General features: G+C 34.9%; 1 protein-coding gene across 2 annotated transcripts in view; it reads left to right on the top strand.

Annotated features, from left to right (window-relative positions):
- XPR1 (xenotropic and polytropic retrovirus receptor 1) overlaps positions 1-26,654 on the top strand; it is a 197,598-nt gene that overhangs the window by 14,735 nt on the left and 156,209 nt on the right. For both annotated transcript variants that reach the window (XM_029228318.1, XM_029228319.1), the window contains exon 2: positions 12,715-12,766. In XM_029228318.1, the coding sequence (XP_029084151.1) occupies positions 12,715-12,766 (52 nt within the window). The remainder of the gene's footprint in view (positions 1-12,714; positions 12,767-26,654) is intronic.

Below are 26,654 nucleotides of genomic sequence, written 5' to 3'. Positions count from 1 at the left end.
TTTTTAAAAAAGGCTAGTATTTCGTAGAACAGAAAGTTTATGTTACTACTTGTTAATGGTTATTTATGAAAGAAAAAAGGTTAATGTATACATTTTTGAAAGTTTCTTTGGTTTCGGTAGAGATGAAAAACTGGGAAGAAAATTGGTAACTTTTTCCTTTTTCTTTTGCACTTTTGTTGTACAGCCTTATTAGAATTTCTGAATTGATTTGTAAGCATAATGTATTAGAGAAGAAAATGTTTTAGGGAAAGAAATTACTATCAAATGCAGAATTTTGAAATTCCTCCTTAACCCTTCTTACTTCCATTTTAGAGACAATGTTATTTAATATGATAGGTTTTATGTAAGGAAAACTTATTAAACCATTTTTTTGTTTCTGTTTGTTTTAAATAAATATTTTATTTATTTATTTTTGGCTGCACTGGGTCTTTGTTGCTGTGCGTGGGCTATCTCTAGTTGTGGCGAGCGGGGGCTACTCTTCATTGTGGTGTGGGGGCTTCTCATTGCAGTGGCTTCTCTTGTGGAGCGCGGGCTTCAGTAGTTGTGGCACGCGGGCTCAGTAGTTGTGGCTCGTGGGCTCTAGAGTGCAGGCTCAGTAGTTGTGGCACACGGGCTTAGTTGCTCCGCGGCATGTGGGATCTTCCCAGACCAGGGTTCGAACCCGTGTCCCATGCATTGGCAGGTGGATTCTTAACCACTGTGCCACCAGGGAAGCCCTAAACCATTGTTTAAACAACTTTATGTTTAAAAAATTTTAGCAATGATATCAATAATTAATAATAATAATTTAATGCATATTTTGTGAACCTGCCCTGTTAAACACATAGTATCCTATTAAAGTAACATCTACCTTCTTGGGATTGACCTATATACACTAATGTGTATAAAATGGATAACTAATAAGAACCTGCTGTATAAAAAAATAAATAAAATAAAATTCAAAAATTCAAAACAAAAAAGCAACACCTCCCTTCCAAGTTGTGTAATTGCAAGCATACACAATATTTTAGTAGTTAGATCTCTTTTTTTCTCATTAGTATTTGAAATTAAATAAAGATATTATTGGTAAAGGTAAAGTAATACCATTAAACTTTTTTTTTTTTTTTTTTGGCTGCGCCGTGCGGCATGTGGTATCTTAGTTCCCTGACCAGGGATCAAACGTGTGACCCTGCATTGGGAGTATGGAGTCTTAAGTACTGGACCACCAGGGAAGTCCCTATTAAACATGTTTTAACGTATCTCTTTTTATTGCTTAGCACAGTGATTTATGTAGGTGCTTCGATATTTATACTTTAAATAACAGAAGCTGGATGAGTTGCCAGATATAGGGGTTGAAGGAGGGAAGAATTTAATATTGATATAATGATTTAAACCTAGGGAAACTGGTAGAGGATAGCTACTTATGGGGGTGGTAAATTCATGAAATTAGATCTTAAGTATGCTGATTTCATACACAAAATGTCTATATGTAGAGATAAGTACTAGCTGGAATTTGAAAAATTGTATCAAAGATAAGATTTATTACAATTGCGATAGTAATTAAAGAATTAATTCACTAAGGAAAAGTATGTAATGCAGAAAAATAGAGACATAGAGGAAATCTTGGAAAAAATGTCATAGGAGTTAAGGGTCTTAAGGGTAAATGGACTATCAGCAGTGACATACTTTGTAGACAGGTTCATGAGAATGAGGATTAAGGATAGGCCTTTGGATTTGATAAACCTTGCTCATTAGTGAATTCTTAACATAAATTGTCTTCTGCTAACTTTATTCCAGGTTTTAAGAGGTTAAAGTCATTGAGACAACATATGTGTACTTTTCATTTGAGAAATTTGTCTGTTAACAGAGTGAGGAAAATAGGATAGAACCTTTAGGAATGAGTAGGATAAAGTAAGATTCTTTGGAGGATATATGGGATCCATTCATCTTGAAGGCAGAAGAGAAAGTAGCTTTAATTTTATCTAAATTTTTTGCTTTAATTGCATTTCCCTCATTTATTGGCTGTGGACTTTAAAACAGTTATTTTATTTCTCTGAACCTCAATTTTCTTGCATGCAAAATGGGGATAATATTTACCTTTCAAGATTATTATGAGAATTAGCTATAATAATATATGAAAATGCCAGCAAGGGCCTGACCTATAGAAGATACTTTTCAATAAAGTATAGCTGTTAATTTCTGTCTTCATTAAAAATAAGCCATAGGAGTAACTTTTATTCATTTATTCAGCAGATGTTTATTTTAGGGTGCTGGTACTCAATCTTTTAGTATAACAAGACTCTTTCAACGTCATGAAATTTCTTGGAAACCAAATGATGGTAGCTGGACTTTTAGAATCCATTGCTTGAGAAACCACATTTTGACCAAATGAATTACTGCATTTTGTAGATTCTAAGATGCACATTCCTTGTTCCACATTCCTACACCTTTGAAATTGAGATTCATTTTACAGATGTCACATAGTTAATTGGTAATGTTTTTCTTTCTTAATGGTACGTAAAATAATGGTGCAGTGATACATAAATTAATGGTGTGTCTTAACAATTGATGGTATCTTAGACTCGATGAAATATGGTAGTATTTTATTAAGTACAAATACCTTCATGTATTTTGACAAGTAGTAATGTATTTGTGGGAAACATTATTTAGCCTACAGAGAATACCTAGTTTATAAGGTTTTACAGTATTGAAATTGGAGCTATGAAGTGGTCTGAGACTGATGGATTAGAAACCATTTTTGTAAGTGTACAGGTATATTGCAGAACCTTTGGGTTCCTTTTTTGTTTTCTTTCAGATAAACGGGAAAACTAAGAACAGAGTGAGAATTTTATGTTGCCATACTATTATATTTGGTCAAAATTCGACATGTTTTACCAACCTGTATAAACCTTATATATTAAAGAGGGCTGGAAGCCAAACACACTAAGAACTTTTCTTGTGGCTAGTAAATGAAAGAGGTTTGAATCTTACGTAGAAATAAAAGATAATGAAAATTAGGAAAAATAAGAAATGACTTTGCATTTTGATATTTCATGAAACTGGAAATGCTATAAAATAATTCAATAAAAATAACATAGTTACTTAAAAAATTAACTAATGTGCTCATTTTGGATATTTAGGCTTTGTGTTACAAAGTCTGTGCAATTGACAAATGTACTTTGAACTTGTACTGTGCTAGATGCTGTGGCCCATAAGAATTGAAGTGAGACTGCTCTCTGCCCTCAGAGAATTTACAGTTGTTACCATAGTAAATGTAAGAATGAGCCATACAGATTTAATTAGTTATAAAAGAGCATTTGTTATCAGCTTTATTTTATTGTCAGAATAGGATCCTTAGACAAGGAGGATGCTGATTTAATCTATCAGATTTATTCCGTCCCGGCTCAGAAGTGCAGCTATGTGACTTCTCAAGGGCATTCAAGGGTATAAGTTAAATTACAGTATTGGTGGCTGTGGCTTATGGGAATGCAGTTTTGCTTGTTATTGCTAAATAAATCACTTACTTGAAATTGTCTTAGTTTTCTTTCCATAGTTTTTGTATCTTTATAGGAATAAAAATTTTAGGTACTTTGATCAAGACAAGCCAGAGATGTTGGTTATGATCTAATAACATTACATTCTGTGATATAAAAATGTTTTTCAAATCTAGCCTCATGTATTAATTATCTATTGCTCTATAACAAACTACCTAAAACTGCTGAAACAATAAGAAACATTAATTGTCTTACACTCTTGCTGTGTGTAAAGAGTTTGGAAACAGCTTAACTGGGTGATTCTGGCTAAGGATATTTTGTGAGGTTGTCGTCAAGATGCCAGTCAAGGCTGCAGTCATCTCAAGGCTTGCCTGGGGCTGGATCCGATTCTAGAATGGCACACTCGAATGGTTGACAAATTTGTGCTGGCTTTTTTCAGGAGGCCTCAGTTCCTTACCACTTGGACCTCTCCATAGGGCTGCTTCAGTTTTTTCATGGCTGGCTTTCCCCAGAGTGGGGAATCCAAGAGAGAATAAGATGAAAAACACAGTGCCTTTTATGACCTAGCCTTGGAAGTAGTACTCTGTCATTTATGCAATATTCTATTGGTTATAGAGGTCAGTCCTATTTAGTATGGGAGGGGATTGCACAAGAGCATTACTACCAGGAGTTAAGAATCATTGGGGGTTATTTCAGAGGCTAGTTACCACACCTGATATAAAAATCTAATGGTTTAGAAAAGTTTTGGAAATGAAAGGAAGAGTATCAGAAAATTGAGAGGCCAAAATTAGAGGTAAATCTTAGAAAATAAGATTTCACTCCAAATAGTGGGCTATGTGTCTTTTTCTCAAAGAAGCGTGGATTACAGAATGAGCAATACTTGGGCAAGATACTACTTTAATAACCTTTCTGAATTTCAGATCTTCAGTGGTAAAATGAAAATCATATTTACATTAAAGAGTTGTGGGCCTCTGTTAAAGTAGTGTGTTTAAAATACTCAAAACGATATCTGATAGTAGGCATTCAGTAAACGTAACTATAATTACTTTTATTATCGATCAGTATTTGTGGTCATCATATCCACCGCTCTCGTGTACTCAAAGCAATCTGATCTAGTTTCTGCCCCATTACTCTACTGAAACCATTTTTTGAAGGTCACCAATGAGCTTCTGATCCTCAGACCTAATTATATCTCTTCTTAGTCTCTTCCTTCTTGATCTCTAAGCAGCTTTTAATTTTTCTTTCCTTTAACTTAAGGATATATTTTTTTAATCTTACATATGAATAGTTTAAGTTACAGGCTCTAAAGTCAGAGTCTAGGCATTCTAATGTTAGCTATTTTTCTTTCTTTATAATTCAGTTGCAGCATTCCAATTAGATAGATAGATAGACAGACAGACAGATGGATAGGTAGGTAAATAGGCATCTGTATTCACCTTCCAGCCGAAGAAACAGAATAATTGTTAGTATACTGAACCCTTCCTTGATAGCTGTTTTATTTAACTCAAATGTTCTCAGTTTTCTTTAAAATTTTTCTTCCAGTTTTACTGAGATATAAGTGACACATGGTGTAAATTTAAGGTGTGCAGTGTGTTGATATGATACATTTATAGATTGCAGATGATTACCACTATGGCACTAGCTAACTCCTCCATGACATCACATAATTACCATTTCATTTTTTTGGTGAAAACATTTAAGATCCATTGTTGCAATTTTCAAGTATATAATACAGTATTATTAGCTATAATCACCATGCTGTACATTAGATGCTCAGAACTTGTTAATCTTATAACTGGAAGTTTGTACCCTTTTACCAGTATCTTCCCATTTCCCCCACCCCCCCAGCCCTGGGTAACCATCATTCTACTCTTTGTTTCTTTGAGTTCGGCATTTTTCAATTCCACATTTCAGTGATATATAGTATTTGTCTTTCTCTGACTTCACTTAGCATAATGCCCTCAAGGTTTATGCAAGCTATTGCAAATGGCTGGATTTCCTTCTTTCTCACGGCTGAATAATATTCCATCGTGTGTTTGTGTGTGTGTGTATCTCACATCTTCTTTACCCGTTCATCTGTTGACAGACACTTAGGTTGTTTCCATGTCTTGGCTAATGTGAATAATGCTGCAGAAAACATGGAGGTGCAGATATGTCTCCTCTAAGCAGCTTTTGATAATTTTTAATATATCTTCCTTCTTGAAATGCCCCTTTAATTCCTGTGGCACTCTATACATCTGGTGTTTTCCTTATTGTCTTCTCTGTTGCTTTGTATTCCAAAAGATTCTGTCCTTGGTCCACTTACTTTCTGAAAAATTTCATTTACTTAGGGCATAGGCAGTTTCAAATCACCTTATACACATAATTTCCAACTCTTAACCACTAGCTCTGACCTATTTTCCAAATTGTAGATCTCTGTTTTCATCTGTATGCTGACCATCTCAGTTGTCCTGTGTATACCTGAAGTGGTTTGTTAACCCAAACTCCTGTCTTTTCTTTGCCCAAGTTTTTTCTTTGGTGTTTTTGCAGCTTGGTTAATAGTATCACTAAGCCTCTTTCTCTTTACCTATGCTCAAAATCTTAGAGATCTTTAATTCCCTTAGTTCATGTTTAGTTGTTTGTCTAATCTTCCTATTTTGCTTCTTGGTATCCCCCCTCTTTCCCATATATCACCTTCTTTTTTTAAATTGCTACTATGTTAGTTAGGCCTTCAATATGCTTTGATCATTTTTTAAAGTATTTAACATATTATATTAAAATGTATCTATTTATATGACTGTCTTTTCCTTGCTTGATCCACCATTATTTCTTTAGAGCCTGGCATAGTGCACACAGTAGACATCCAGTAATGTTCATTTAATGACTAAAACTTAGTAACTTCTTTAATGATGATATTAAATAATCTAGAAATGTTTATGATGAGCCTTTCTTATACAAGTACAAGCAAGGTGGCTAAAACCCTGACTTTACAGTCAAATGGTGAACAGGTGACACAGATAAATAATTAAAACATAAGGTGGAAATATTAAGTGCTATAAATGGTTTCAAATAGAGTACTACAGGATTTCAGAGGAATGAGTAAAAGACTTCCAGCTGGAGGAATCAGGAGAAAACATAAAAGAGATTAAATTTGATCTGGACCTTGAAGGATGGTTAAGATTTGGAAATTAGATTGAAAAGATGGAAGTAGGGATAGGGGATTCCAGGTAGAGGTAATAGTTGTAAACAAAAGGCAAAGATGGAAGAAATATTGAAGTCTCTAAAGTGAGTAATAGGTAATTCATTTTGACTTGAGGGTCAGGTTGTGAAAATGAAATTGGCTTTTTTCAGTTCGGAAGATAAGCCTAGAAACATAGATTGGATCATTCTGGGTGCCTTATAGGCCAGCAGAGGAATATGGGCTTTATTTTGTGGCCATTGGGAAATCCTTGTAAGTTTTTAAGAGGAGAGTCAGACTGGTGCTTTGGAAAGATTGATATGGCAGTTGTTTGTGAGATGTGTTAGAGAGATGAAAACCTAAAGGTTGGTAAATCAGTGAAGAGTCTGTTGAAATAGTTCAGGTGAATGGATAGGAGAGAATGAATGTAAAAGAGGTTGTGGTGGTGGCATTGACGAATCAGATCACTAAACTTAGGAGTAGAAAGGAGGAGAATATAAGAATGTTAATTCAGCTAGGACAGGGATTTTTATTTTCCTTGTGATGTATCCCAGGTGCCTAGAACAGGCTTGGCACATAGCAGATACACAAATATTTGTTGAATGAGTGAGACAATAGCTGAGATTGTGAATCTGTGTGACGTGGATACTGGCAGTGACATTAACAGAAATAAAGACATGAGAAGAGTAGGCTTTGGGAAGAAAATGAATTTTGGACATTTTGAGTATGTGTTAGCAGACGTGTGGCTGAGGATACAGATTTGGGAGATATCCACATAGAAATAGTAAAAGCCACGTCAGTGGATATCAGAGTATGTTAGTGAGGAAATTTATAAATGTGAATATAACGGGACGTATTCCAAATTAGTTCTTCCTATTATAAATTATATACATTTTATACATTTAACAAATTCAATAATAATTTAATGTTGTAACAACTTCTGTATATTGAATTGCCTTTGCTGATGGGGTACATTTAAATTCCATGAAAATTTTGAGTCATGCATAATGCTTCTAATATACTACAGCCTTTGGATTGTTAGGTATGTACAAGAATACATTAATTTAAAATTTTAACATACTAGATTTTAAAAATTTGTATACGAGTTTCTCTTTACAGATCATTTCTATCATCAAAAACAGAGCTAGGTTAGCTTATTTGGGGATAGAAATGAAGATTAATTAGATGGTCATTCTTTGTACAGGATATATGAGAATGCTCAGTGCCCTCTTTTGAGGTTTATAATTTGATTTACAGAACTGTTCTTAGCACTTTAGTATCAGGAAAACATGACTGATTTCTAGATGACGAGACAAAGAAACCAGGTCAGATATAACTCACTTGCACATTATTCACATTATTTCTGGGGTATGTAGATCAGGCATAGTGTACATATTTTTAAGTATATATCAAAATTATAATAGTACCATTTGGAAAAACCTTCAGAATAAAAAAAAGTCTGATGTAAATTTTATCAAATTATTAAACACTGTTAACAGGGATTATGATTCCTTTAAAGGTTTATAATAAATATTCCTTGTCCTTCCTCTTCAAATGCCTGTGTTTATATTATTGTTCATTAATCCAATAATTAGATTGCCATATGCTGACTTTGAATGAATATTGAAGCAGACAGATGAGAACAACATAGATTAGATATTTTGTTGATGGAGATGGTAATATTTATAGTGTTATATGTGCGGCTAATAGTGAGTTGATAGGAAGTAGGAATCTTTCTAGCTTCTGATCCTTGTTCTGTGAAATGGTCTGTAAAACCCATGTGTTTGGAAAGGAGATTAGAGGTGATCTACTGTGGGTTACTAAAAATTAACATAAGAAATTTTTACTGGCGGTATTATTGAACATACATGTTAAGTTTGAACTATACCCTATTTTATACACTAGATACGTTGTAGAAGGTTTAAGTAATAAAATTAGGAATCTTTGTTATTTAATGCATTGGCAGATTGGGACTGCCTCTATTTTCTTGGGAATCTATAGGTTTCTTATAAGAATTAAAAACTGTGTGTGCTCATGTCAGCTATCATCAGAAAATATAATAGCATATTCTAAATCATCTAGTTGACCATCTTTTAAGCTGGTAATGCCAGGAGATTGCAGTGCCTCTATTTATGTTTGTTTGGTCATGTTGGCTCCAGGTAGTATTGTACTACTTTGTGAAGAGTTAGTTAAGAACTGAGGCATATCTAATGCATAAATGATGTATTCATGTCTAGTAGACCGCCAAATGATGCTACAGCCCACTACATGACATAAGTTTTGTGGTAGTTCACATTCTATTAGCTAACATTCTTTGAGCATCTTCTATGTTCTAGGCACTGTTCAAAGTACTCTTCATGTATAATAATGAAGCATAATTAATATAAGGATTTGTGTTTTAAATTCATACAGTAGACCTGTGAGGTATGTGTAATTACTATTCCTGTTTTACAGATGAAGGTACTGAAGTATAGAGAAGTTAATTTTCCTAAGGTTACACAGCTAATAAGTGGTAGAGTCGGTTTTCATACACGTTGTCTGACTCCATAGCTTCTAGCCACTGACTATACTGCCTTACAGTAGATCCCATCTGACGCAGTTATCTGGGCATTCCAAACTCAGAACAGGTAAATTGGCATTGTATTCGTGTTATCATTGAGATTTTGTTTCAGCAAACATCTTGTTTTCTGTCATGTTAATGTTGTTGATTGAATAATACTGGTTTTATGGTTGTATTTGGATTTAATTTGTAAGATTTTACTGTCATATGCATTGTTATAAACACTAAGAGTTTTGTCCTAGTTTATATATATTTCAATAACATCATAACAAAAATAACTTAATTTTTGTAACTCAGACATTACAGTAGAGATGCTGATGTAAGAATTGCTTTGAATCTTTTTTTGTTTGTTTGTTTTGCTTTTTTTTGCTTTTTTTGGCCATGCCATGTGGCTTGTGGGATCTTAGTTCCCTGACCAGGGATTGAACCCTGGGCCCTTGGCAGTGATCAAAGAAATCTTTTGTAATGCACATGAATACATATTGATTTTATTTATTATACAAATTCAGAGTTTCATGTAGAGTATTGGATTTTCTTGAAGTAAAACAGCATGAATTGAGGAAACTTTGAATTTGTTGTTTTGTGCATTTGGAGGTACTGCTCCCAACCCAAGTGACTCATATTACAGACGAACAATCCATAGGTATTAATATAGACAATACTTTGTAGGATTTTCCCCCACTGGTTCCCAGTTGGGGGCTATTCTCTAGTCACAGACAGGGAATGGTATCCTATAGAGTTCTTATAGAGCTCTCTAGAGTCTGTTACTATCAAAAACATAGAGGGTCTCTTATTCAGAGGAAAACTGAAGTAGTAAGAAGCAAAAAAAGAGTTGTCCCTGATTTTACCGAGAGTTATCTTGACTTAAATGAAATTATGATTTATTTTTATAACCAAAATGAAGACTATCGGGTTTCCCTGGTGGCGCAGTGGTTGGGAGTGCGCCTGCCGATGCAGGGGATGGGGGTTCGTGCCCCGGTCTGGGAGGATCCCACATGCAGCGGAGCGGCTGGGCCCGTGAGCCATGGCCACTGGGCCTGCGCATCAGGAGCCTGTGCTTCGCGGCGGGAGAGGCCACAGCGGTGAGAGGCCCTCGTAAAGCAAAAAAAAAAAAAAAAAAACTATCATAATTTTTCTCTTTATAAAATTTAAATCATCTTTTTAAAACCTTAATTTGGTAAGCTTTCCTTTTGCAAATTAATTCATTTTTATTGTGTACCAGAGATTCTACTTAGTGTGCTTTTTTCAGTGTGCTGAGAAACCCTTTTGAATTCAAGAACTATTTATTGAGCTCCTACTGCATACAAGCTACTCTGCTAGTCATTGGTGGTTTATTTGGTTACTGATAACTTCATTTGATTTTGGTAAACATGCCTATCATACTTCAGAAGTTGAAAAACTTCATTTAGATGTTTGAGTCTCTGGTATTACCTGCTTCCATGATAGCTTTATTTCCTTAAGTATTCTCTGGCTGGATTTTTTTGTTCCTTTCTTCTTATATTTTTCTATTTCTAGAGATTTACTCTGCTCTAAGCAATCTATTCATTTACCCTCTTAAAATATTCTGTGGAAGAACCATAACATAACTACTACTCGGCACTTGTTTTTTTTTTAATTTATGTATGTATGTATGTATGTATTGGCTGCGTTCGGTCTTCATTGCTGCCCACTGGCTTTCTCTAGTTCCGGAGAGCGGGGGCTACTCTTCATTGCGGTGCGCGGGCTTCTCAGAGCACAAGCTCAGTAGTTGTGGCACATGGGCCCAGTTGCTCCGTGGCATGTGGGATCTTTCTGGACCAGGGATTGAACCTGTGTCCCCTGCATTGGCAGGCAGATTCTTAACCACTGCGCCACCAGGGAAGCCCCCTACTCTGCACTTGTATAGGACTTTAATATAAAATTCCAGTCTGTGAACTGAAATAAAGACTTTCTGATGTTTGATAAGATCTGAACTAACTTCTTTTTTTAAACTGGACGTTAGTGGTTCCTGAGACATCTGAAATAGTAAAGAAAGTAGTGAGCATATATACATTTTTTCTTAAAAGAAGTTCTAGATCTTTGTTTTATTCACTTAAGGCTTTTGTATATTATCAGACTGGTTAGGGCTAGTCATGGAACTGACAGGTTGGTCATTAATTTAAAGTAAATGGTAATTTCATTGGGGAAGAATATAATTTACTAGACTTGAATACAGAGTGGGTTACCTTGGAGGTTTATTTCTTCTTTTTTGGTTTTATATGCTTGAATGACTCTAGGCCGGTGGTTCTGGGGAGGGGTGATTTTTGTCCTCTAGGGGCATTTGGTAGTGTCTGGAGACATTTTTGGTTGGTTGCTGCTGGTATCTAGTGAATCTCTAGATACCAGGGGTAGTGCCAAAAATCCTAATATGCACAGAACAGCCCCCCACAACAAAGAATTATCTGGCCCCAAATGTCAGTTGTACTGAGGCTGAGGAATGCTGGAGGCCAATTTGGGAATCACCAGTGGTTGGTTAGATGGTATTTGAAGCTATGGGATAGGTAAAGTCACCTAAGCTTATGACCAGCTCTTCTGCTCTGGAGTTTATCCACTTAATTGATTCTACCATTTTGGTAGGTATGAAGAAGTACTTTTCATTCCTGTCCCAAAACCACTTATTAAGAGACCAAACCGCAACCATCTAAATTACCTAAATATGATTGTTAGTTAACTTACTGGTTTGGAAAAAACAATAAAACCTCTACTATCTTTATAGTCCTGAACTCTTTTAACAGAGGACTTTCCAGACCTCCACTGAAAAGTATTTGTATCCAAGGTGAAAAGAATCCTGGAGATTGTCTACACAACAGTGTAACTTTACTTAACACTATGAACTGTGCACTTAAAACTGGTTAAGGGCTTCCCTGGTGGCGCAGTGGTTGAGAGTCCGCCTGCCGATGCAGGGGACGCGGGTTCGTGCCCCGGTCCGGGAGGATCCCACATGCCACGGAGCGGCTAGGCCCGTGAGCCATGGCTGCTGAGCCTGCGCGTCCGGAGCCTGTGCTCCGCAATGGGAGAGGCCACAACAGTGAGAGGCCCGCGTACGGCAAAAAAAAAAAAAAAAAAAACTTGTTAAGATAGTGAATTTTATGTTCAGGTATATGATACCACAATTAAAAAAAATTTGTATCCAGCATTTTATATCTTCTTATGCAGTGTTCCATTGTATTCCTCTAGGACTGTTCTCAGTTTCTATCACTGTTTTTTTTTTTTTAGTCAAGAGATTTTATGATCTCCCAGGTGATTTTTCATTCTTTTCCAAATGCCCCTTAATTTTTAAATTATACACATGAGCCCTCATCTTAAAGATGGGACAATACTGGGTTGATAAGAAAGTATAGTATTTGGGTTTTAGCTTATTAAAGTATTTCACTAAATTCTCAATTTAGGGAACCATATGTAGTCATTGTCTGGATATTGAAAAAGAAGTAATTGTTTAGCTCAAAATGCTTTTACTGTAAAGATTACTCATGGTTCCATGTATGTCTTTTCTTTCTTTCTAATAGGCTTTTAAGGATATGCTGTACTCAGCTCAGGACCAGGCACCTTCTGTGGAAGGTAAGGTGCATTAATCTCTACATTTAGCCACATAAAACTTTTTAAGAAAAGGTATTTTAAACTGAACAGTATAAAACTAATATAACCTGCCCTACTATATAAATCTTTTTTGTTTTTTATAATATATATTATGATTACTTTGTGTTTCAATGAAACTTTTTTTTTTGTTTAGCTCACATTTACTTTATGATGGATCTCTTATAATGTCCTCAAATCACCTTAGCATTGTGAATCATAGATATTGGTTTAGAGTTAAAGCTCTTATCTGTGTCATGCTCCCTCCCCCAAACAATGTATTTTTATATTTATCTCTATTGTCTATTCATCCATCCATCCATCATTCAGTAAATCCTTAGCTCATAATTAGTCTGGACAACACAGCTTTTTCTTTCCATTTATGTCATGTCTTTAGACTGGGACTAGTAAAACAATGAACCATATTTACTCTGTGTGTGTGTGTGTGTGTGTGTGTGTGTGTTTATAAGCATGTATATGTATGCCTGTGCACAGTTTGGCAGTCATAAAATGACTGACCTAAGGATAGTGGTTATCTTTCCAGTTATCTTTATTGATCCTCTGTTACCTCAGCTTCTACTCACCAGCTCATTCTTTATGGGTTTAACCTTTGATAGGTTTGGAGAGTTGTAAGTTAAAGTTGTAGTTCTTGTGTCAGTAAATAATTAGCTAATTCAACAACTATTTCTTGAGGGAGTGTTCCTTCTGAGGCTGGATAGTCTTTTAAAATTTTGCATCACATATTTTCAGGAGAGATGAATATGAAGTTGTTTATTAAAACTACAGACCTGTAATTAAAAATCTCATTGTCTTTAATGACATAGAAGTATATATCTTTCAGCTCTAACTGTTCTGAATTCAAAATATGCTTCCTTCAGCATCTCAAAATCTTTACTAGGGTATTGGCACCTGGGTATTACTTTTATAATATGTCACTAAATTTTGGATTATATTTAATATATTATATTTAACATAGTTAATATAATTCTCTAATATTTAACTGAAGACAAATGTTTAGTTCTTTATTAGGTTATTATCTCTTATTTTATGTGTCTTAAAGAGTACCTCCTCAAAATATTTTAAGAATGTAAGAAAAATGAAATTACATGGAAGTTAAGCTGGTTTCCTCACCCTGTGTTACTTGCTTTAATATTGGTTCTTTTAATTTTATTCTCAAAGTTGGACTACTTATCCTTAATTTTTTTTTAAAGTTTTACCATCTGGTTTGTAACAAAGATATTCTGAGATATGTTGAAATTTATGATCTTTATTCACCCCTCCATGCTGGATCATGTTGCTAGTAATTCTCATATACTTTTAGCTGTTATGGGAGAAAAACTGAATTCTGTCAAAGTATGCTAAAATGACAAATATTTATAGTTAATAACTTTTTCTTTATCTCATTGTCCAGAGACATTAACTTCTTTGGACCCTGTTATAAAGGGAGTACTCTAGGCTGATCATGCAGATATATGTGTTGCTTTCATAAGGGAACTATTCTGTACTTGTTCATTCTTTGATTCTCAGATAAACAAACTAAACCCATGTAGTTTTTGTCTTCTTAAAATGAATTTTTCTCTTTAGAGACACTGGGGAATTGAAGGTATTGGAAGGTAGATTAAGGAAACATTCTATGTAGTACGGAGGTTAGAAAAAGTTATTTAAAGGGACTATAATTTTTTGTCTCATTTGCATTGTGATACTATATTAATTTACTCTTTTATATGGTGTTAAATTTAAATGATAATCATTTCTGTCATTCATTTATTCTTGCTATTGGGTTTGTATTTCTAGATTTTTATTTAGCAGTTATCTATAAAATAATGCAACGTCAGCAGATTTATCACAAAGTCCAAGATAGGACTTTCAACTTTTAACAATTTTTTTAAAAAATATAAATTTATTTATTTATTTATTTTTGGCTGCATTAGGTGTTCGTTGCTGCACACGGGCTTTCTCTAGTTGCGGCGAGCAGGGGCCACTCCTCGTTGCGGTGTGCGGGCCTCTCATTGCGGTGGCCTCTCCTGCCATGGAGCACAGGCTCTAGGTGCGTGGACTTCAGTAGTTGTGGCACGCGGGCTCAGTAGTTGTGGCGCATAGGCCCAGCTGCTCCGCAGCATGTGGGATCTTACCAGACCAGGGCTCGAACCCGTGTCCCCTGCATTGGCAGGCGGACTCACAACCACTGCACCACCAGGGAAGTCCCAACTTTTAACATTTTTAAAGGAAAAAAATGTTTGATTGGCCTTGATTAGTTTTTTGAATATTGTCTTTCTCTCTTTTCTTCATTCTCCTCTTTTTCTATACCTTAAGTTTTAGTAGACTTAAGACTTTTGGTGCCAGTAAGCAAGTTTTTTGTTTTAATCTTAAAACTGGAGTATACCATAAATTGGTGATTTTCAAATCTGCTACACAATTAACTCAGTTTTTTGTTTGTATGTTTGTTTTACAAATACTGATACTTAGTACCCTTCTCAGGCCAATTAAAATAGGATATGGGGAGTGGAGCCCAGGCATTGATAGTTTTATAGTCTTTCTAGGTGATTCTAATAAAATAGCCAAAGTTGAGAACCCTTGCCATAAATAATCTTTTTTAAAAAAAATAAAATTTATTTATTTATTTATTTATGGCTGCATTGGGTCTTTTGTTGCTGCATGCGGGCTTTCTCTAGTTGAGGCGAGCAGGGGCCACTCTTCGTTGCGGTTCGCGGGCTTCTCATTGCGGTGGATTCTCTTGTTGCAGAGCACGGCTCTAGGTGCACGGGCTTCAGTCATTGTGTCACAGGGGCTCAGTAGTTGTGGCTTGTGGGCTCTAGAGTGCAGGCTCAGTAGTTGTTGCACACGGGCTTAGTTGCTCCGTGCATGTGGGATCTTCCCGGACCAGGGCTTGGACCTGTGTCCTCTGTGTTGGCAGGTGGATTCTTAACCACTGCGCTACTAGGGAAGTCCTCAGCCATAATTAATCTTAAAGAATTTTAGACCAGTATTGTTAATGCTAAATTTTTTCAGGCAATAACTAGCCAGTAGGTTTATAGGCTTCTTAAGTTCATCTATAGTCTGATTATTCTATTAGCATTTGTAGGATGTTTATTTTTTAAATGTTTATTGCATTGAATTGAATATAAGTAATAGCTGTACTGATTGTTTACATATATTAAATCGTTATAACTTAACATTGTTATTAGAATTAAAAAACATTTTTGTTGAATTATTACTTAAGATTAGTTATAGTAAAATAAGTAGCTTCATATTTTCACAGTACTTTTGTTTAAGATCGAGTGGATTTCTGATTATAGTGAAAGAAAGGTAACTTGAAATGGATTCTTAAAGAGTGAAGTGGTTTATTTGATAAAAGTAAATTAGATAAAAGGCACAGTATATGAAAGTTTTTGTTGATTAGAAGTTGACTACTATTTTTTACACTAGTGGATTATTTTCTTCTAATTTCAGGATAGTGCCTTTATTCTTCATAGATAAAGTGGTGCTTTTTTTCCCATTTAAAAGTAAACCAGGGCTTCCCTGGTGGCACAGTGGTTGAGTCCGCCTGCCGATGCAGGGGACACGGGTTCGTGCCCTGGTCCGGGAAGATCCCACATGCCACAGAGCGGCTGGGCCCGTGAGCCATGGCTGCTGAGCCTGCGCGTCCGGAGCCTGTGCTCCGCAACGGGAGAGGCCACAACAGTGAGAGGCCCGCGTACCGCAAAAAAAAAAAAAAAAAGTAAACCAACCAAACAAAATAATTTCAGTGTATTAAGATATCAAGGAGCATTTACTTAAAGTTGCTTTTATTATTCAAGTAAATAAACATTCAGATTCTTGGTTATTTTGCTTGGTTATTTTGCTTCATTCGTCCTTTGAGAGTGAATTTCATGAATCATTCATACATTGATTCATGAAAAATAAAGGGTCTCTACTTTTATTTAAAATAAATGTCTTATGGTTATAACTAGGAAATGCTCATATTCTGAAGTGATATATTTAAAGTGCTAACAGGCATTCCTTATCAATTTATATCTAATCTCCTTTGATATATATCATTACCTACGCTTCTGTGTAATCTTTGTTATTTTCGGTAGGCATTTACATTTAGAAATATGACTAAGAAGGCGAATTAAAATTCTATGTTAAAACTAACACAATGCATTGATTTTTAAATAATGGCATAGATAATTAAGAATTTTACTATTTATTTTATCTTTTTCTGCAGAAAGAATTGTAGGGCATATGTGACAGTAGCATAAGGGTATTAAAGTGACTAAAATAGTGGATATATATTTTTTTATGTGGAGGAGCGGGCACACTTAGGACCCTTAGAGTCAGTGTTTAATGAAATAATGTTTTGAGGAATTTTTGGAAATAGATGCTAAAAACCTTTCAACTATATTGTGCTTTTATAGTTCCTACTGTCAATGTGGTATTTGGTATTTGGGTATTTGGGGCAGATTAAATTAAGCTGCCAACTGAAAGTCCCAGCATCAGTGAATCAGTCACATCTTGATAATCAGAATTGTTTCGAGGCAAGACAATTTATTATAGATATGACAACAGAACTCCTAATTGTGGTACCCATTTGACGTAGTCAAATTCTGTCAAATTTACTTAGGTAAATATTAACACCTGTTTTTGGGGAAACTTCCTCCTTCCTCAGGATATTTTTGATACATATGATTTTCATATATATATATAATATATAAACTTATACACTTCATATAATTTATACACTAAATTTATTTTAGTTTGTACTCTGAATTATTTTCAAGTAAAGCTTAAAACTTTATTTTGCCATCTTCTTTTTAAAATGTAGTATCTTTTGTTTAGAAGCATTAATGTTTTCCATTCTTGTGATACAAAACTATGAGAATCTGACAGTCAGCCTAGGTCACAGAATTAAGAAATCGACACTTCTAATTGAAAGAGACGTTAAAAGAGCATTTTGCTTCACCCTCATCTTAGATTTGTACAATCAGAGACCATGTTAAGGTTGCATGGATCAGTAAGAACAATCAGGATTACTAATACTATATATGACAACAAAAGGAGAGAGAATTCAAGAGATTAATACTGAAACATAAAAATACTTTTTTTATATTGACTTTATATTTTTATCCAAATGATATCTTTGAGTAACATTTTTAATTGGACATTTCCTTGAGTCTCTGTATTTTTAAAAGATTTATAAAGCATTACCTACTTTGAATAATACTGAACTACTTGTTGGGCAAAAGCTAATTGTGTCTTTCAAGAAATCTCTTTCTACTAATTTTTTTATTGCTCCACATAATTCCTAGAATTTGGGAAAGGTTTATAGAATTAGATAAAATAATTAGATAACAGTAGTTATAGGGGTTAGAATAAGGGGAAAATAAAGATAAAATAGTGATATAAATCTCCAGTAAATTTAATATATAGAATAGATACCATAAAGATCCTGGAAGAAAAAGCACATCAGGTAAAAATTAAGGAAATCTGAGTAAATTATGGACTTTAGTTAATAATAATGTATCATTATTGGCTCATTAATTGTGACAAATGTACCATACTCATCATGTAAGATGTTAATGACAGGGGAAACCGGGGGGTGGGGGGGAGTATATGGGAATCCTTTGTACTACTTTTGTAACTTTTCTGTAAATATAAAACTATTCTAAAATAAAAAGTTTATTAAAAAAATAGATGCCATAAGATTTATACAGTTGCCAGAAACTAATTGTAAATTTAGCCCTGACTTTGCTGGAGTTCAGAGGATAGAGGAGAGCATGATTAATTTCAGAATTCACATAAGGTAAATTTATACCAGTTACTCAGAAAAAGATCAGCTCTTACTGAACATGAGATCTGAGAGAAATTCTTCCTTTGCAGCTTCGTGAAGAGTATTTTGTTTGGTGTGGTGGATAGTATCCCCAACAGCTATTTTACAAAAAGCATGACAGTAAGTTTCATGAGGCTGCTTCTTACAGTCCAAGGGTATAATGTAAAAATTTATTACTCTGACCTACAAGGCCCTAAATAATGTGGTCCTATGTCTGTGACCTCACCTTCTGCCATTTTTCCCCTTGTTTACTAGGCTCCAGTCACATTGCCTTTTGTTCTGTACCTAAATCAGCCCAAGCTTGCTCTTACAATAGGGCCTAAGCTCTTGCCTTTTGTTTCGTTAGATCGTTCCATTGCTGTCCTTCAAGAGGCCTTTTGAATACCCAATCTTATGTAGCCACACAGTCACTTTGTATTACATCACCCTATTTTATTTATTTATTTTTGCATACAGTTTTTTTATATCTTGTGTTTTTTCATTGATTTATTAATTTTGAGATAAGTCCCTTGAGACCAGAGATTTTGTCTTTTTTTTGACCATTTTATACTTAGTATCTAAAATAGGCACATACCTTACATATTTACTGAGCACATCAATGAGTAGGAATAAAAATGAATCCTTTCTCTCAATCTTCCTTAAAGCCAAGGTACCATTTATTTTAAAATTCACCTAGTTTGCTTCTTTGTTTTTATTTATTTTTTTTTAATTTTTAACTTCTCTTGATTTTTAGATGCAGAATTTTACCTTCTGGTTAGATGGCTAAGCATACTGTTTGTTGTTGTCTTACAATGCTGACTGTAATTTCATAAGATATAGTCTGAGGTGACACACATAGCATTTCTTTAAAACTGAGCGAGAAGCAGATGATACGAGATCTTAGTTTATAAAGATTTTTTGGCATTGTGTTGTCTTGATGCCAAACATAGAGTTTCCTTTGATTGCTGAGAAATCATATTTTATAAGCTACTGGGTGACTGTATATTTTTTGTAAGACACTAAACCACTTCTTTTTGTTTTGCTATGTTTCCTTTCAAAGGTACATGAAATAGGCATAGATCTGAAAAATACCTATATGAATTGTTGGAGAATTTTTTCCATATATGTCTACTTAGTGGAATATATGTTTTATATTATTTGAATTAAAATGGAAAGACCTAGAGGTGCTTTGGTTGTTTTCCTTTCACATTTTGCCTCTTTTGTTATTTTATAAAGTATTCCTTTTGATGGGGAGTATATAGCTAATGTTAGCCTAATATAGCTCTCTGATTCAGTTAGCTTAATACAGCTATCTGACTTTCTAAAATGGAATGAATAGATATAGTTAAGGATATAAGTCACTGACCACTGCTGCATTAGTCTCTGGTTTTAGGCCAGTTCTTTTTAGTCCCCCATCCCCTTCCCCAATCTTATGAACAGGTTTGTTGGATCATTTTTGCTTAGGTCTCCTCTGCATATTCATCTTGGTTAGCAGATGTTTTACAGTCTCCCTAAGCTCCTTAGAATTCAGCTCTTAGTGGCACTGAAGATGAAAGTATGCTTGTAAATTATTCATTCTGATTATACGCTTGAACGGACAGAGTCCACTTCAGGCATCTTCTTCCACCTCACCTCTCTCCATAGGTCTTTGTTGTTTTAACAGATGTGAGCTTCAAGAGGATGGAAGACCGAATTGCATTTCTAAAATACATGAAGTAGTTTTCGCGTGTATAGGATTACTGTTAAATCTATGCATTCATAATACATTACTTTTCTTATGTTGTTTTTAATCTTGTGTCTCCCCTCCCCCCAGTTTTCCTTTTTGCTATCCTGTATCACTGTCTCTTTAAAAAAATTTTTTCTGACCTAGAAATAAAACCTTTTGATATTTGTAATAGGGAGAACTATATGTAATTTGTTACATTTTCAGCTGGGCAGTGGCAGGAGAGTATCTTTTCTAAGTTCCACTTTTCTATTAGTGTTGTTTTGTTTAGTCACTTACTGTCAATTTTCAGAAGTCCTTCTGCTAGTAGTAGGTTTATATTGAATGAGAAGACTATAGATGAGTAGAGAGTTTAACCTCCAGAATGAAATGCTGGATTCATTTGTAGCCACTGCAACCTTGTTTTGAAATAAAGAAATACAGATGGCTAAGAAGTGGAAGTTGAGAAAGGAGCCAAGCCAAAAAAATAATTGTCATCTCTTTAAGAATGATATATTTTCTATTCCCCATTAACTTCTTTTAGAAAGGATCAAAAGACCTGACTGATATTCAGAGACATATAATGGAGTTTTTTCTTCTGAAGGATGTGCTTATTTCATGTTTACTTTGGAAAAGGATTGCATATTCATTTGTACTGTGGAAATGACAACTTCTAGGTAAAAAATATTATCACCTTCAAAAATATACTTGTGTATTCTTTAAAGATGTCACTAACCTCAAACTAGTTCATGAATAGGAAAGATGTGCTTCTGGATAATAAATAGCATTACTATTCGAGTTGACAAAATATCTACTTCTCTTTCACAGAGAATTAAACATAATTTAATGCTCATTGTTAGGACATAAGATGACAATATAAATAGGTAGTAAATTATGTGATTAAAAATATGTATCAACTTTGAGTAGCATATAGGTAGGAAGCTAGAAGAAATGAAGAAGTGCTTTGAACAGGCTTTTAATCCTTTCTTTGCGACACTGCAGAGTATTTAAAATATTTTCAGTGTTTAAAATTTTCCTTTGCGTATAAAAGTCAATAACACATAAGGGCACTGTGTCATTTGTCACATAGTGGTATTTCTTTTTTTATTGGTAAGTTTGAGGGAAGGTCATAAAGTAGAGAAGGAATAAATATAAAACATTAAGTCATGAAGCAGAAATGTTCTGGGAATTATTGGTGTATACTCTACATTGTATATAAAGGGTACTATAACACAGGAGTATTGAATATGATGATTTCAGATAGAATTTTCTAAACTAGTGTTAGAAAACTGGAACAACTGTTAAGACTTAAAGTTGGCAAATTTAAAGTTAAGGGAAGTTTTTCTTTATGCTCTTATTTCTTTAGGTAGGACCACCTTAGATGTTTAGTAAAAGAACACCAATGAGAAAGGTAGAAAGAAGCATAAAAAGCTATGATCAGGGTCTTCCCAGGTGGTGCAGTGGTTGAGAGTCCGCCTGCCGATGCAGGGGACACGGGTTCGTGCCCTGGTCCGGGAAGATCCCACATGCCGCGGAGCGGCCGGTGCCGTGGGCCATGGCCGCTGAGCCTGCGCGTCTGGAGCCTGTGCTCCGCAACGGGAGAGGCCACAACAGTGAGAGGCCCGCGTACTGCAAAAAAAAAAAAAAAGCTATGATCAGAGAGTAGTTTTCCAGCACTAGGTTACATCATTGAATAAAAGAAACAAAAATTCCTGACCTCAAAATGGAAAAGGTGCTCTAAAAATCATTTAGATTCTCAATAATGTTTAATTATTGAGGCAATATGAAGAAGGAATAAGGTATTCAATGGTTGAAAGAGTAGATAATCCCCTTTGTTAGTTTTCTGTGTCTGCTGTAACAATTTATCACAAACTTGGTGGCTTAAAGTAAGAGAAATTTGTTCTCTCACAGTTCTGGAGGCCACAGTGTGAATCAAGGTATTGGCAGGGCTGCACTCCTGGAATTTTGGGGGGATAATCTACCTCTTGCAGCCTCTGGTGGTTGCTGGCTTCCTTGGCTTGTGGCCACTTCAGTCCAATATCTGCCTCGTCACTTTGTTTTCTCCTCCATCTATTCTCTGTGTATCTAAGGACACTTCTCATTGGATTGAAGGCCATCTAGGTAATTCAGGATGATTTCATCTCAGGATCCTTAATTACATTGCAAAGACCCTTTTTCCAAATAAGATAACATCACAGGTTCCAGAGGTTTGACAAGGATAGCATTTGCCTCCGATGGGGGTGGTCGTGGTCAGTTTTGGCCTACCATATCCCTAATCCAAATTGAAAAAAAAATACATTGTGATTAATGTTCTTCCTTCAAATTTTGTGCTAGAGCTAGAGCTACAACTGAGGCATTTGCATTCATATTCTAATCTACCCATGTTGAAAGGAGCAGTCAAATGATGTCAAAGAAAAGTTCAAGTATGATACCCAGAAAGTGAAAAGCTGTCCAGTAGATAGTCAGGCTTGAGTGTATAAAATATAGTATAGGACAGTTTATCTGCCTCTAACCAAACTATCTTTCTTAAGAATTTCTTTTATATTTCTAGTATCCTTCCTGGGGGAAACAGAAAGGCAAACCTCTTCCTAGCATGCAGGTTAAGTGTCCTCTCCTCCCCCCAAAATTTTTATTATGGAAAATTTCAAAGATATACAAAAGTAGAGAGAATGTATACAGAATCCCATTTATCCATCACCCAGCTTCAGTCCTTATCAATTCAATGCCTAGTCTTGTTTTATCCCCCTTGATTATTTTGAAGCAAATTCGAGAAATTATATCATTTCTCTGTAAATATTTCTTTCTTTTTTTAAGGTACATTAAAAAAATTGAAGAATAGTTGATTTACAATGTTGTGTTTCAGGTGTACAGCAAAGTGATTCAGTTATACATATATGTATGTACATATATATATTCTTTTTCAGATTCTTTTCCCTTATAGGTTATTACAAAATATTGAGTATAGTTCCCTGTGCCCTACAGTAGGTCCTTCTTAGTTATCTATTTTATACATAGCTGTGTGTATATGTTAATCCCAAACTCCTAATTTATCCCCCCGCTTCCCTGTTGGTTATCATCAGTTTGTTTTCTATGTCTGTGGGTCTATCTCTGTTTTGTATATAAGTTCATTTGTATCATTTTTTTTTTTTAGATTCCACATATAAGCGATATCTGACTTACTTCACTCAGTATATTAATCTCTAGATCCATCCATGTTGCTGCAAATGGCCTAGTTTCATTCTTTTTTATGGCTGAGTAATATTCCATTGTGTATATATGTGTGTGTGTATGTATGTATGTGTGTGTGTGAATATATATATACACACACACACATATACACAGCACGTCTTTATCTGTTCATCTGTTGATGAACATTTAGGTTGCCTCCATGTCTTGGCTGTTGTAAATAGTGCTGCTATGAACATTGGAGTGCGTGTATCTTTTCGAATTATGGTTTTCTCTGGTGTAAATATTTCTAAAGGATAGTTTCTGCCCTAATTACCAAAATACAGTTATCACACATAAAAAATATTAATAGTAATTTCTTAATATTATTAAGAATATCAGACAGATATTTAATACTATTAAGAAATTTCTAGTAATATATATTTTAAAAAATTTATTACTTTGACTAGAGATGCAAATAAGATCAATCACATGATATACTGTGATTAATAAGTCTCTTAATTCTCCATTGATCAATAGTGGTACCATCCAATATGGTAGCCACTAGCCACAAGTAGCTATTTAAATTTAAATTAATTACAATTAAAATGAAATAGTGTGATCTTCAGTTACACTGCCTACATATCAAGTGCCCAGGAGCCACATGAGATTAGGGGCTACCATACTGGACAGCATAGAGCATTTCACTCATTGAAGAATGTTTTATTGGTTAGAGCTGATCTATAGATTTCCCCTCCAACTCTTATTTTTCTTGTGTTTTCTATTTTCTTTAAAAAATGTTTATTATCATTATTACTTGATGGAACAAACTGGCTTGCTTGGTTTTTTTGGTCTCCCAGAGTCTGGATTTTACTGATTGTACTCCTGTGGTATACCTTAATATGGTATCTGTTCTCCGTATTTCCTGTAAATTTGTATTTAAATCTAGAGACTTGATCTAAATCAGGTTAAATATTATGTATATATACTTTTTCCCAAGAACACTTTATAGGTGCTGGTGTGTACCTCTTTTAGGAGGGATATATAATGTCAGATTGTTTCTCTTTGTAATCTTACTAGCTATTGATGATCATTGCCTAGCCCCAGATCCATGAATTTGTTAAGGTTTACAAAATGGTGATATGTATATTTTTTAATTTTATTATTATTTATTTTATTTATGTATTTTTGTCTGCATTGGGTCTTTGTTGCTGTGCGCGGGCTTTCTCTAGTTGCTGTGCGTGGGCTTTCTCTAGTTGCTGTGAGCAGGGACTATTCTTCGTTGTGGTGTGCGGGCTTCTCATTACGGTGGCTTCTCTTGTTGCAGAGCACGGGCTCCAGGAGTTGTGGCTCACAGGCTCTGGAGCGCAGGCTCAGTAGTTGTCGCACACGGGCTTAGTTGCTCCGCGGCATGTGGGATCTTCCCGGACCAGGGCTCAAATCCGTGTCCCCTGCATTGGCAGGCGGATTCTTAATCGCTGGCCACCAGGGAAGCCTATGGTGATATCTTAATGCTCTTGTGTTTATTAGCCAGCCTTCTATAAAGAGAAACTTACCTTTGTTAACTCTTTGCGTAGGAAAGGTAGGATGATTGCCTAATTCTTTTATTTTATAGTTTTCAAAATAATATTGCTGCTCTAACATTTTCCAAAGATGACCAGTGAAATGTTTTTAAGTGTTTTAATGAATTAATATGTTTAAACCTGTTTAGTATGTTTTGGTCCATTGTAGTTTTTATCCGTATTAATGATCTGATTTTTAACTTTGACCCAGTAGGAGCCTTTTCAAGTGGTTTCCTCATTCCTTTTGATATGGCCCTCATAGTCTTTGATAGCTTCCTTTCTGTCTGATAGACAAAACTTTCCAGACTCATCTAACATATTTCCAGCCTAGGAGCTGGAATCAACCATTTTGCCAAGGAGTCTTGATTCTTTTCGTGATAACCAAGGAGTCTTAATTCCTTTAGAAGCCACATATAAGCACTTCTTTCAGAGTATCATTGCTACTGACTTATTCATTGTTTTAGACTTTGTTTTTCAGTGGGGAGAAATATATACATACATACCCACATATGCATAAATACATATATGTATATATATGTTTATATTTTAAGATAAAATACCTCATTCATTAAAACTTAGATTCTTAGTGTACTTTAGACTTGAAAGTGTCTGCTACAGCTGAAAAGGTGAACTGTGATGAATTTTAGGATTGAATAATACTCTTTAGGCATGGGAACCACAAGTACACCTCTTTGGCGTTAGAGTGTTGGGGGTAGGGAATCTGCCTATACAGATTAAATTTTCATTTTCTTTATTGAAGTTTGAGAGGGAAAACATAGTTTATCACTATGAGACTGAGTGCCAATTTGTGGTTCCTGATGAGAAATTGATCAGCTATGTTCTTGTTACAAAAGGTGCAATCAGTGAGATTGGAAAAGGAAATTGAATTTATATTGGTGTGTTATCACATGCAATTAACTTTGCATATACTCCCGAGGCACATGAATCTTGAGGTTGAAATATCTATACTTTGAATCAGGGCATTGCAAATCTAGTGTGATTAAATATATTTAAGAGTTTCTGTTGTTCCACAATTGGTGTGCAATTCTAAAGTATGTTCTTATTAGGCTATTCAAAAAGGAATCTTTTGGTCATTATAATGGGAAAGTGAAATAGCTGAATTTGTGCATTTCTTTTATAAAGGATGGAACAGAATAAGGAAATTTATATTGTAAGATTTATTATTTTTATACTCTTTATTTTTTCTATATGACATCTCTGTCATCTTAGTAGAACGAGGTTGTTATCCTTTTAGAAGACTACGACTAGTCTTTCTACTTAAGGAAAAATATGATACCGTTCACTCATGATGTGGTAAATAAGTTGGGGTATTTATAGCAGAGAGGAACTTTAAACAATACAAGAATAGCACAGCATATTAGGTAGATATCCTCGGGAACAGTTTATCTATAATGTACACAAAATAATCTTCATAAACGAAGTAGTAAGGGAATGATTAATGGAGGAGTTGAGATTTGATTTGGGTCTTGAAGCATAGTTATAGCTGTAGGAGAGGGCCTTCTAGGCACAGAGAAGCAACAGGACAAAACCAAAGGGGTGCAAGTACATAAGACGTTCGGGGGGATTCAATAGAACACTTAAATGAAGCAGAGGGTTATTATAGGAGAATAATGAACTCTAAGGATGAGGCCAAAT

This window comes from Monodon monoceros, unplaced genomic scaffold (genome assembly GCF_005190385.1).
Source record: "Monodon monoceros isolate NGI ecotype Baffin Bay Population unplaced genomic scaffold, NGI_Narwhal_1 Super_Scaffold_18, whole genome shotgun sequence".
Classification (NCBI taxonomy): Eukaryota; Metazoa; Chordata; class Mammalia; order Artiodactyla; family Monodontidae; genus Monodon; species Monodon monoceros.
Note: the sequence above shows the minus strand (reverse complement) of the source record. Positions and strands in the feature narration are given on the sequence as shown.